This window comes from Scomber japonicus, chromosome 12 (genome assembly GCF_027409825.1).
Source record: "Scomber japonicus isolate fScoJap1 chromosome 12, fScoJap1.pri, whole genome shotgun sequence".
Taxonomy (NCBI): Eukaryota; Metazoa; Chordata; class Actinopteri; order Scombriformes; family Scombridae; genus Scomber; species Scomber japonicus.
The window spans coordinates 8,203,133-8,216,317 of record NC_070589.1 but is presented as its reverse complement, the minus strand read 5'-3'; the positions used below and the strand labels follow the sequence as shown (position 1 = coordinate 8,216,317).

The 13,185-nt window shown below is 43.3% G+C and overlaps 1 protein-coding gene across 2 annotated transcripts; it reads right to left on the bottom strand.

Annotated features, from left to right (window-relative positions):
* Nucleotides 1-310: 310 nt before the first annotated feature.
* Nucleotides 311-10,781, bottom strand: sall2 (spalt-like transcription factor 2). Of its 2 annotated transcripts, XM_053330262.1 has the most exons (4): nt 10,192-10,781; nt 8,372-8,518; nt 2,649-6,523; nt 311-1,636 (listed from the first exon to the last, which is right to left on the bottom strand). In XM_053330262.1, the coding sequence occupies exons 2-4, from the start codon at nt 8,445-8,447 to the stop codon at nt 1,343-1,345; spliced, it is 4,245 nt and encodes a 1,414-aa protein (XP_053186237.1). In that variant the 5' UTR covers nt 8,448-8,518; nt 10,192-10,781; the 3' UTR covers nt 311-1,342. The 2 variants fall into 2 exon arrangements, with proteins under 2 accessions (XP_053186237.1, XP_053186238.1); XM_053330263.1 differs by lacking the exon at nt 8,372-8,518 and having other exon boundaries at nt 10,192-10,306.
* Between the last annotated feature and the right edge of the window lie 2,404 nt (nt 10,782-13,185).

The following is a 13,185-nucleotide window of genomic DNA, read 5'->3' as shown; positions in this document are numbered from 1 at the left end:
TACACTATGAGCTCAGCTGCTATGCTGGCTACAGCTGTGAAAAGACAGCTGGCCTCCTCCACTCCCCTCAGCTTCTTGGTTGATGTGGCACAAGGGAGGAGAGCTTTGATTGTCTTGGCAGGGAGCGGGGATCAATGACATCTGTGTGTGGGAACATGGTAGTTATGACCAGACATAAAAATGCCTATAAGCATTTTTAAACACTATGTGTATGGAAAGTAATATTAGTATGCCAGTTACAATATATGTGTTGTGCAGAATCCTCCCAAACAAGACTGAGCAAGAATTTCTTTCCAAATGTGTTTTTAATACAGAGATACTTAAAGTACATCTTACAACAAACAGACAGAGACTTCGGATATATATAGTAACTTAAAGTATTAGTAACTTTAGTAACTGAAAATGTGTTACAGATATTACTTTTGGACCAAACAACATTCATAATATTCACAAAGCTGAAGGCCAAAGGTCACACAAAGACCATGTCCTAACTGGGTTCACAAACACTGCAGCTGTGCTTCTTGTTTTGACAGGACAATACAGTGAAAAGTAAATCACAATGACATGACAGAGTAGTTTATCTGAACCACAAGATGGGGGACAAAATAATTAATATTTTCCATAAAAACACATTCATATTGGCCTTGTTTGCTATTGCAAAACAAAATGTCATTTTGCTTACCTCATTCATATCAGTTTCCTTTGTGATTGAAGGAACCAATTGTCTAGTTATCAAACAGACCTACGCCAGGTAGCATTTGCAGAAACATTTACTTTTGGTTGTCTTGAGCCTCCTTTGGTGCCCACTGGGTCAGATTTGGTACATGATGAAACACAATGAGTACGAAAATGTTTTGATCATGGATTAAAATTATTTGAAACAATTTGTGTGTTTTGACTTGTTAGCTGATAATATCAAATTTGTTCAACTGTGAACTAACTGCGCCTGATACGTTCAGAAAACCCCCCCACCAAGAGTTAATTGACCCAGGTTTGATATGAAACATTGATACAAAAGAGATACTCTTTTTTTGTTAGAATTTGCATCAAATTATTAACAACTTCAGCCAGACAGCATAGTGTCACAGCAATTACTGGACTCACTTTGTTACTTGAATATTTTTACTTTTATTTGTACAATAGCTTTTTTTTTTTTTTTTTTTAACACAAGACCAAGCTGACTGACGCACAACTTTCACATACATATTACTCTGACTATCAAACTGACAGGCTACTTGAAATGTGTTAAGGAAGCAGTACTATGCAAAATTTCATACTTTCCATACACCAAAAGGTGAACACTGACACCAGAACATCAGCCAGACAATCATGCTGACTCAAGTCATGGTCCTTCACTAGACTCTTCCTCAGCGTCCTCTGGAACTCTTGGATCCATCTGAGACAGAACGGGCGACTCATTCTCTCCTTTGTTGCCAGAGGCTGGGTCATCAGCTGACTCGGTACTGGTGTTGAGGAAAGCTTGGTACTGGTTCCAGAAACCTGCCGAGCTCCTGGTGGCAGGAATGTTCAAGGACGTCATAGATGTAGAAGAAGGAAGTTGGTCAGTGGAGGAACGACTACTCCGGGCTGGTGGACGTGTTGTTTTGGTAGCTATACCATGGTGCTTCATGTGCCCCTGTGAATGAATAGATTTTTTTTAAAGAATAATGTGTAAAAATCATTCTGATTTCAGTTATAGTGACTATCAAAAGGTAAACAATAAAACGCAGTGCAGAATGAAATCCATGGGTAACTGAGCCTCAACTTTGACTGGAGCACGCAACATTTTTCTGATGCTGCGTGCAAGTCCTGAACTACAGAATATGATGCTGTACTAAAACTGTAAATTACATTTTCAATACAGACCTATAACAAACTAATCTTACAATTAACTTCAAATAATTTCTTTAAGAATATTTTTTATTATTTCAGAGTTGTACCATACATATTACTGATGAAAAGAATCCAGTGGTTGTGCATTTTATTTTGTTTATACATAATCCATCTATACTAAGATGCATTGAGTCCGAACATTGGAAAATTTCCAGAAGGGGAAGAGACATTAATAACATCACTCTGAAGAGAGAAAGGAATAACTTTACCCGTAACACCTTTTTCACCTAAGGTGGAATTTTAGTATTGACAATTTTAATTTTTTTCCAAGTATTTATGATTTTTCCTACTATTATTATCTACTATTTAAGTCTAAATGTTTTAATGATAATCGTTACCTTTTTGAATTATTTATGTACTTATGTATTACATTTTCAGGATTTATCCAATTTAATATGTTCTGCTGTAACATTCTTGTTAATGTTTTATTCTATTTTGGTCCTTTCCATAGAAGCATGTGTTTCCAGCTCTGCCCTGATTGGTTCGGTCTAAGAGTAAAATGACTTTCAATCATGACGTTATGGATGTAGTTGTGTCTATATGTATGCTAGTTCTGCTTCATGATGACAATGCCTGACAAAGTTATCTTTTAGATTAAAATGTTGCTCCATTAAATTAAATTCACTTGGACCTGCGCAGATTGTTTGATGTACCTTTAGTTTGTTATTTGAACCAGCACATGTAGATGTTTTTTAACAGGTAATACTTAATTTGTCCAAATGATTTTTACACCACATGAATGTCTTTTTCCTTACCTTCAGCCCACTGCGGCTAGCATACTCTTTTCCACATTCAGCACAACAATAGGTTTTCTTCTCAGGGCGAGACATTGGAGATGGGAGAGTTGGAGCAAGGTTGATGGGAACAGAAACATCTGCCACTTCACTTGAAGCCGATCCGCTAATTTTCACACTTTCCATTCGGTCTTCCCTCCCATATGAACCAAAATTAAAGCTCTGACGTGTCTCCCTTACAAATGTGGCAGCTCTATGTGATGCACCCCCTTCTTCAGCACTGATGGTGTCTGCAGTCTCCAAAGCTGGCGTCATTTTGGGATCTTCATCAGGCACAGTTTCTTGGTCTTGCTTTGGTGTTGCTGGTGGATGAGACTGGTCTTTGTCTTCTTCCATGGGCTCTGGTGATTGAGGTCTGGGGGAGACTGAATCTGACTCCAGGGTTGGTGTAGCAAGATCATCAGGAATGTCTTGACTCAGGTTGGAAATAGTACTAGAACAGGTGTAAGCATGGTGGGCACCATGGGCAGCTGTACTTTGTAAATCATCCTGGTTTGATCTGGAACCAAGGAATGCATCTGAGCAGGTAGATGTTTCATCTGCTCCACAATCTACTACCATAGCATTAGGGGACACTGTGGATTTTGTCACAATGGAGGAAATAGGTGAGGTGGATTCAGCGAGAGGGACATCAGCAGTGGCTTGTTGTTCAACTTGATTATCTTCAATAACATGGGAAGCTTGATCTGTCTGCTGGGGGGCTGGCAAGGGGACGCTAACACAAAGGACAGGGGGTTCCACGCTGCCTGGTGGTGGCGTCTGTGTAGTTGGATGTATGAAGGGGTCAGGGCTAAGGTCAGATGGAGGGATGAGTTCTGGGCTGGAGGACCCACACTTGCCAGGATTTTTGGTGTACTCAACTGATTTCATACTGCCGGACACAGAGACTGAGCCAACAGGTGGCGTTTGAAATTGTGAACTTGGGGCTGGGCTCTTAGAGTGTCTGGCTTGAGGAGATGTTTTATTAGAGACAGTATTTGAGTCAGTGGATTGGGTCTGGGATTGTGACAAGGGTTTGGTATTAGATTCAGCTGTCATCTCATGTGAAGAATCTTCTGTGCCATCTGGGGGCAGTTGTCCACCAAGGTGCATACGGATGTGGTGCTGAAGCACTAGGGCATTCGTGAACTTCCGCTGACACAGTGGGCAAGAGTTCTGCACACGTGCATTCTGTGGTCGGGCATGATGGGTGGCCAGATGTGACCGTAGACTGCCTTTGGTAGAGAAGGATCGCCCACATATCTTACATGGGAAAGGGCGTTCTCCAAGGTGCGTCGCTTGGTGCAGACGGAGTGCTCTGGGACAGCTTAGCACCCGTAGACACATCCCACACTGATTGGTTGTCAGGTTACCAGTTGGACCTGTGATGTTCAGTGATGGTAGCATGCCCCCTGCCATAGCACCTGCTCCATTGGCACTCATGCCTAGGGCAGCAATCATCTCACGAGTGAAGTTTGAAACAGAAGTGGTGACAAGAGTCGAGGATGATGGGGATGCCATGACATAAGTTGCAGAATTGCTGGTGTTTGTGAAACGATTGTTGGCTGAACTTGCTGAAGAGGTAGTGGTACTACTAGATAACACCTCCAGCATGGACGTGGAAGTAGAGGGAGAAGTCCATGGAGAGGTGGAGTGGGGAGGAGCCTTCTCTAGCTTCTCCACCAACCTCTGCAGCTTTGAAGTTTCAGACGTAGGAGTGGAGGTAGCCATGGAGGAAGGCACGGAGCATGGAGTGGTGGTGGGTGGACCTGGGACTTTAGGAAAGGAAGAGAATGGGAAAGAAAGCTGAGAATGGCTGGAAGAGGCAAGTTGGTGGGACCCTGGAGTAGAGGGTAGTGGAGTCCGTAGCAATCCCAATGCTGGATGGTTATAGAGAGATGAATGTGCAGCAGTGGTAGCAGAAGAAGTGGAGACAGATGGGAAAAGGAGCTTAGGTAGGTGGGCTAGCTGGGAGTAGGCTGCAGGAGAAAGGATGGGGCCATGAGGAGGAGTGTTTTCATCAAAATGCTGCTGCTTGGCACCCTTGAATAACCCTGTTATGGTGGAAGACGAAGACAAGGAAGAATTAGAGAGGAGGGAGGTGGCCAGAGAGGAGGTGGAAGCTGAAGAGGAGGAGGATGAGTGGGAAGAGCCAGAGGCAATAGAAGCTGCAGCGGCTACAGCTGCAGCCCTATTGAGCTGCAGCAGAGAGTGGGAAATCAAAGCCAGATCCACACTTGGAGGCAGAGGTAGGGTAGAAGGGGTGGCTCCTCCAGAGGCCCCCAGAGAGAGCCCAGTGCTGGTACCACTGACCTCCAAATTATCTCCATATGTTTCATCTTCAGGCCTGCTTTTTCGCTTCTTCTGAATCATATTCATGCCACTCGTACTACAACCACTGCTCACAGTCTGTCCCATATCGGACCCCCCAGTGGACCCTAGCGCTACCCCAAACAATGATGGTGGCAGGAGTGAAAGTGAGAGCTCTGGGTTTTGCTCACGGTGGCGTAAGAAGTGCACCTTGAGGTTGCCTCGCGTGGTGAAGCGGCTGAGGCACACTGGACACTGGTAGGGCCGCTCCCCTGTGTGTGAACGTAAATGTATCTGCAGGGCAGAGTCACTGCTGAACATTTTTCCACAAAAGCGGCAGGCATGGTGGAGACGGACAGTATTGTTGGATGTAGAGGAAGAGTCTGTTCCTCCAGAGACAGATTGCAGAGCATGTTGGGCGTTTGGGACAACAGAGACTGATGTTGGGAGGGATGAGTTCAGGAAGGATAGGCCACTGTGCCCACTCACTGAAGTGGTATTTGGAGATTTCTCATGAAGATAACGGTTGGGCAGAGTTAAAGACAGGGCTAGTGGGTAGTTGGAGGAAGCCATGGAGATGGCAGCAGAGGAAGAGGTGGAAGAGGCTGAGGATTGAGAACTAGCCCTCAGATAACCATGAGCCCCTGCAGTCCCTCCTGTGCCTTCCATCTGGGGCTTGTGGGGTTGCAGGATTTGAGACAAAGAACTGCTTGGCTTTGAGGATTTGTTGGCTGCCTGAGAGGGGAGCAGGGAGGAGAAACATGCCAGTAGAGGAGCCACAGAGGTGGAAGGTTGAGATGCACCTGGCTGCGTTGTTGGGCTGGCAGCCCTTTTGCTGCCTTCCAGACATAGCTGAGGAAGGGGAGGGAGGAGATACTGGGAGGGTGTGTCTATGGCATACGATGCTCCACCCAGGCGTAGTACCTGTCTACAGATCTCTTCTGTTATTTGCATCTGATGGATCTGCCTTTGCTGCAGCACTCGCAACTCCTCTAGGATCAGGGCAATGCTCAGTTGGGCCCGAGAAGGTGCAGCTGAAGCAGATGTCACTCCTGGGCTTGGAGTGGGAGTAACAGGACTTGGGGGACCCTCAGGCACACGACTGGGGCTTCCGGGGTGCGGTGGCGGACATAGGGATGCAGACGATGATGAGGAGGAAGAGGAGGTGGTGGTGGTGGCTGACAGCCCTAGTTTGGGAGAGGCCATGTGTGCGCTTCGGGAAGAGTGGATGAGGGCACTTGCAGAAGACGCAATATTGCAAACAGAGAGTGGATGGGCTGCTGGATTATGAGTTTGGGGAGAGAGAGGAAGGTAAGGGAAATCGGGGGAAACGGAAGGTTGTGGGTTTTTAAGAAGCTGGTGGAAGGGCTGGCTTGGTGAGCAGGATGGCTGTGGACCCTCAATGGGTAGGGGGGGTGTCTGTGAGCCCTTGAAAGTTGGGCAAAGAGCGAGGGGCAGCTGAGAGCTTTGAGGAGAGGAAGATGGAGAGCACAAGGGAGAATCCGGGATAAATAGATAGGAGTTTGACTTCACTGCCAAGTGGTCATCTAGGGAAATTGAAAGAAGAAAAGAAAATCATGAAAAAATATCAAGGTTTATAGAGTAGTCTGCAATCTTTATTTATAATATAGCTTAATCATAATAAAAGTTGTAGGACACTTACAGATAGCTAACAAAAGTCAGTAGTTAGTAGATGGTGTTATTAGGTGTAGGAAATGATAGCGTTCAGGGATCTAAGAGGTGACTTTTAACATCTGGGTTTAATTTCAACCACCTTATCATTCACCACTGCTTTATTTTCCTCTTTGTCCTGTCTACCCTCATCAACTGCAGCCTCCCCATCACCATGACCACACACACATCATGCATGCAGGCACATATGCTTCCACACACACATACACAGAGATTCCACTGGTCTGCAATAATACACTGCTCACCAGTAGAGAAGCCTACCTTGTTTCCAGGGCAACACGCACAAGACAATGGAGTTTACACCCCCCTCCCTTAATAAAAAAGAAGCCACAGTCACACACCAAGACACTCTTCTATCCCTGCTTCTTTTCCTCTTCCGTCTCTTTTCCTCCATTCAATGTTGCTTTTATCTTCTTAAGAGCCCTTCCCCCAGTAACCCAATGGGGTATTAGGGGTCAGGTTCTGGTTGGGTACTGGACACTGTACTGGGTGCCTGATTGGCTGGCAGACTTGACCTTAAACACTGGGGTCGCATTCCTGATACGGTTTAGGGGCAGGCAGAGGAAGAGAGGTGGCGTGCAAAGAAAACAAACAGCCCAGCATACAGACATGATGAATCACAGACCATCAACAAAGTAAATTAGCCCAGAAAAGTATTGAGGGACAGAGGTGAAAATGCACACACACAGCATACCTGTCAGTACACACATAAGCACAAAAAGCACTTTATATGCAAAGGGTTGCTAATGCCCACGCAGACACATACAGTACTTATTGCTGTTTGTTTGAAAGCTGTTTGTTTGAAAGCTACAATTTTGTGACAAGGTGGCCCCTATTCCTGTAACTGGAGTGGACAGACAGACACAAATAGACACACAAGTGTGCACACACACAGTCAAATACACACACACACACACACACACTTCTTCATGGGTATGTTCATGCTCCAGTGCCCAGCAACAAAGCTCAAAAGGGACAATGGGGTCTAATGCTATTGCAGTTACAACACCTTATACAGTGCCTCACAAAGTTTCCTTTTCGTTGACCTTCTCATGGTTAATCTTTTACAAATCCGTATCTAGACTTTATAACACATTTCCAAATTCACTGTACATTCTTTTTTTTTCTCCTTTCTTTTTTTAAAACAAATATTTCTCTGTGGATTTCTGTCCTCCTGTTCTGGGTGGTCTGTGTCTTTGAACCTTGCAGTGAGGAGGAGTGAAGACACTTTGATTTTACAGGACAGAGAAAGCAACTAATCACTGCAACCACAAAGACAGAGTAAGCAAATCATTTTAACATGCCTTCTTTCTCTTGGAGGGCAAATATAATAGGCACCAAAACATACATTTTAATTCCATATTACATTTTGATTAAACTTTGATTAGCACCTCATAATCACCTTAATTAATTAAATTAAGTCACAATCCTATAATGACCTATAATAATATTTCAGTTCAAAATCCTAAACTGCTATTTCCCATATGAGGCTGGACAATTCATTCTAGGTGAAAATTCACAATATGTACAAAATGTCTAATGATACAGTTTGAGATATATCATAAAATCAGACACTAATATTCATTCATTCTCCTCATGTTGAGGAAAAGTGACTTCATTAGTGACCTTTAAAAGTCTCATTCAATCTTAATCTCATGATACTGAATAACCATTAATCTTTTGATATGTTGTCTATTTCTCACCATGTTCAAGTATCCGACAGGCACCGAGGGTCAAGCTCATAAGCTGCTGGGGTCGTTTCTGTTTCCGACGGGACATGCTCCTGCAGGATGGGACCGAAGCAGGGGAGCACTGACCAACACACAACGTTTATTCTGTCTCCCTGCACACTGAAAAAAGTAAGTTTCTAAATTACTTAAATGGAAAAGAATGAGGAAAAACTATAGCCTATAATTTCCAAAAATGTTACATTGGGTGCTCCGGGTCGATTAGTCATAATGAAGCAGGTCCACGTTGGTGGCATTGTGGTGCAGAGAAAGAAAAACAGCACTAAAGTGCCAAAGAGGCATGTGTGACAGTTTCTCTCAACAAGTCTCCCTTTTCTCAAAACTCACCGTTGGCCCTCCTTCTCTTCTCCACACACACACACACACACACACAGCTCACTTGTTCATCCACTACTTTGCATTCAAATGGCGAGTGAACACCCCTTCTTTTGAGCCAAGAGTCCACTGCCTCTCTTCAGTAAACCCTCATACATTGACGCTTAAGTTCATCACATAATGGCCCTCATTGCCTGTGCTTGCGATTAGTGATATGAAAAACTCAGAGTGGCAATCCTTTGGTAAGCCTTTACGCATTTACCTTTTATATATCTACTTGTACGTAACAGGAGGAAACCGTGCGTGTAGGTGGGTGCAAAAGCCAACCAAGGTTAAAATAATTCTGGTTCATTTTTCTGACATTTCACCAAAGCATATAATATGTCACAGGTCACCTTGCCACACATGAACACTACTCAAGGTGTGTATATATGTGTGGTGTGGGACTACATGATGCTGCCTCAACACCAGCAGGCTCCCGTGTGAGCTCAGTCAACAACTCGACTGAAATGAGGAGGAATTTGCAACAATGGCGTTGAGGGAGCACAGCTGAGTGAACATCACCCTCTCAGAGCCTCTCCAACACATAAGGCCACTGACTGGACGCACAATGCTCCCTTTTCACCCTCATCCCGACTGCTTACCACGTGGAGAGAGGTAGGCTATTGAAAGAAAGACACAGCCTGAGTGAGAAGGAAAATCATTTTTCACCCCGGGCCCTATGACACCCCACCGCCCCCCCCCCCCCTTAAACACCCCTTCACCTCCCCTCTGTCTCCCTGAAGCTTGTGGACAGAATAATAAAACGCTTCCGACGTTTGATATGAAGTCTAACTGTTACAGTGCGGTTATCCAATCAGTTAATGACCACTAAATTAATTAAAACGTCTGCTTTTGTTGGACTGTGGAAGTCTTATTCATTCAACACCCCAATGGACAGATTAACACTGGATTTATGTCCTCTCTATAAAGGCCCTGTGGACACTTTTGTCTATGCAAACCAAGCAGTGATTTCCGAACAGTAACAATGATCGAAAAAGAAGATCATTATAAACACATGCGTCACTGCGTAATTGATCATATTTTATAAATGCAAAAAGAAGTGTAAGCTGTAATAGTTATAAAACAGTCAAAACAGGCAATATCGTTGCTTTTATAAATCCCGAAGTCTATTGTGCCAACAACGCATTCCTGTTTTTCGTGCCATCTTGCCAACATGATCGCGTTTACGACGGTCGGACGTTTCTCTCCAATGTTTGGAGACAAGCGCAAAAATAGATGCGCGTCCCCGCTACTGTACGGCGACCTGTTGCACGCCACGCGCGCTCCCACATCATAACAAGTTATGATTCATAAAATATTATGACTTCTCCAAAAAATACAGTCCCGGATGTGCATTTCCCCCACAGGCCGCTCGTCGCCGACACAACCTTCTTAATAATAACACAAAAACAACTTACCATGTTTGAAACGATGATTTTTGGCAGCGATATTGTGTATGACAAGGGGGGAAAAGCACCGGAGCTTATGTTGGGTAAGATCAGCTCCGTCTCTCAGCCGGGACACTGGCGCAGCATTTCCCTATTCACTCCCAGGGATGCGCAGTCGGACAGCCGCATTTTTTTCAATTATTTATCTCCGCCGCAAATCGCGTTTCTTTCTCTTATGACAAAGGGTTATTATGCGTGAATGTATTTACTCATAGTCCACTGGCAGGAGGAAAGACAGGGGCGGTGCAGACAGCTGTAGTACTCAGTACAGGGGGAGGATTATTTTTTTCTTGGCCGTGCGTGCTCTTCCTCCTCTCTTTGTATTTGTCGGGGCCTGCTCCTGTCCGGCCTGTCTACGCTCTCTGCGGTACTGTCTGTCCTGCTGTCTGTCTGTCTGGCTGTCTGTCTTTCAATCTGTCTGTCTCTCTGTCTGTCTGGCTCCCTGTCTCTTATAATTAATGGCCCTCGCAGCCAGACGGTCCTCTGGGAAACAGGTTACCTCCACATTGGCTCTCAGTGTGCAGCTCACATAGGAGCACAGGCCCGGGCACACACTTCAAAAGCACGGCTGAATCAGTGACGGTGATGTAAGATTGGCACAGGTGTGGATAATGGTGGTTCCACCTTTGTAATAAAAAACATTATTATTTCAGATTTTAATTAAAAATAGGTCATTTAGTTAAATGATTTGCAATGTTTCTTGCTATCTCAATACATCTGATGGGTTGGCATTACACTCTTTAAAGGTCTATTGTGGGTCGTTGACTCACAGTGAACAGGAAGTATAGATGTACAGTACTGATCTAGATGATCTAGAAACCCAAATTGTCACCCAATGCAACCATCTCCACTGACAAAGACAAGTACTTGGACCACTTCACCATTTTATTTAGGTCATTTGGAGATTTAAAAAAAATCTATAGAAACAAATCCATCAATCCAAATAAAATCCAATAATAGCCAAGTCCTACAAGGTATTTACAGTCTTATGAGGAACTAGAATGTATCTTGCATGTCTTAATGTGGTTAGTTGACTGGTGATCAAGTTGGCTCTTAAAGTATCAATGTGGTTATAGCAGAAATAGAACTTCCTTGTCTCACGTTGTATCATTCATTTATTAATTTACTCACTCTATCACTGTTGAACCGCCATAGTCTATAAACTATGATGTATAGTAGGCCTAATGTGTAGAGATTATAGATAATTCCCCTCCTGACTGCAGTACTGCTGAAACACTAATATATCCCAGTTTCAGATTGTGACTATTTTGAGCAAGGTGTGAAGAAAGTCAACAGGGACTTAAAGTTTAACAGTCGCAGCACAAAACTGAATTTGTCAGCTAATGATGGTGCTGTAGCTGGAAAGACTGTGTGGTTAGTGGTTACTGAGCAAGACGTTCCGTTCTGTTGTTTCCCAAAACCACTAATTTCATGAATTATGAAGAATTCATTTTGATGGCTCAGTATTATATCAGTTTTGGAATCAGGAGAATGAGGAGGAAGAAGCAGCAACAATATGAATTTCTGCAGTGTTTGTGTGATATGTACATTCAGACTGTGTGATGTGTTCAGGTAAAACTGTGCTCAAGTGTCGTCTAGGTGCTTGAGCAATTTCAATGTTGAAATTTTTGAATCACCATCATAAAGATTAAGTATTTTGTTTTCATTTCTCAACCATGTCACCTGGTAGCCCACACTGTAGCTGACAGGTGCTGTGGTTTATGTCTTACAATAATTATGCCACTAGGTGTCTCTCAGAGACAAACAATTAGAGGCACTTTGAAATGATGCTGACCTTATGACAGCATTTTGATAATAAAACTCACCCCAGTGTAGATAATGTACATATTTTAAACCAAACTGTTACAGAAATGTTTAACAAGAAATAAAAACAGGTAAAAATCAAATACATTTATGTTTTACATATAATATACCTCTATATTCAATTCAAGTTATTGTCAGTTGATCAGAGGTGTGTGTGTGTGTGTATGTGTGCACAGAAGTCTTGTGTGAAGGATCAAACCCACCAAAAGAGGCGGGAAATAAGTCTGATGTGTGATTGATTGTAGTGAAAGTGAACCAAAACAGTAAATATGCAGCTGAAAAAAAAATAACGAAAAAGAAGGAGAATAGATCTATTCAGCTTTACCTTTAGTACCTTTATTATCTTATCTATGGACTTATTAGTCAGCTATTATATACACTGGCATGAATTGATGAAAGGTTTAGTATGTTGAAGAAATTTGCATAGTATTTGCACTTTGAAAAATACCGCTCTCTCTCTCTTGATGTTGGTCTTGACTTGAGCTACTCTGGTCACTGACTTTAAAACCTGTTCCACATTTGTCGGGGTTTAGTTTTTTCAGCTGACTTCCTTTTAATACAGTGTGAGATAGACCCCGATATGGGAATGAACAAATTTAGTTTGTGGTGTATTTCAGAAATTCACAAGCAGTTAGTGGTAATGTGTGAGAAACAATTTAGTCCAAGCAAAAATGCATGAAGTGTAAAGGAAAACTCCTAGAAGCTCATTTTGTAGCCCTCAGGCTAAAATGTCATCTCTGTCTGAGAAGTGCCTGATACCTTTTCCTGAAACACTTTGAGCTTCATCAGTATTTTTTTGCAGCAAGGAAAAGCTTCTGCTGTGTCCATAATGTCCTTCCTAATGAAAATATAGATTAAACAGTCCAGCAAAGGGCTAATGTAGAGCAGGGCAGTAGTCAAAATACCAGACCATTCCTTGACCGAGTCCTCTGTACTATCATCTTGGAGAGAGTAGTAAAGATTTCTTATACTGAAGGGGCAAAATAAAACTATGTATGTCCCCAATACCAGACTCAGAACCCCTAAAACCCTCCTCCTGTTTTTCTTCTCATGTCTCATGGCTGTACTCCTGTTGAGGGCTTTCCATGTGGCTATGAAGAGACCCACAAGAAAAGGAGCAGGGAGGAGGCAGATGATGGA

Excerpts from the sequence above, each read along its gene's own strand:
- sall2 (XM_053330262.1), bottom strand. The coding sequence starts at position 8,447 with ATGTCCCGTCGGAAACAGAAACGACCCCAGCAGCTTATGAGCTTGACC. Across the intron at positions 6,524-8,371 it reads CTGTCGGATACTTGAACATG|ATGACCACTTGGCAGTGAAG; the intron begins GTGAGAAATAGA and ends CAATTTCCCTAG. Across the intron at positions 1,637-2,648 it reads CTAGCCGCAGTGGGCTGAAG|GGGCACATGAAGCACCATGG; the intron begins GTAAGGAAAAAG and ends ATTCATTCACAG.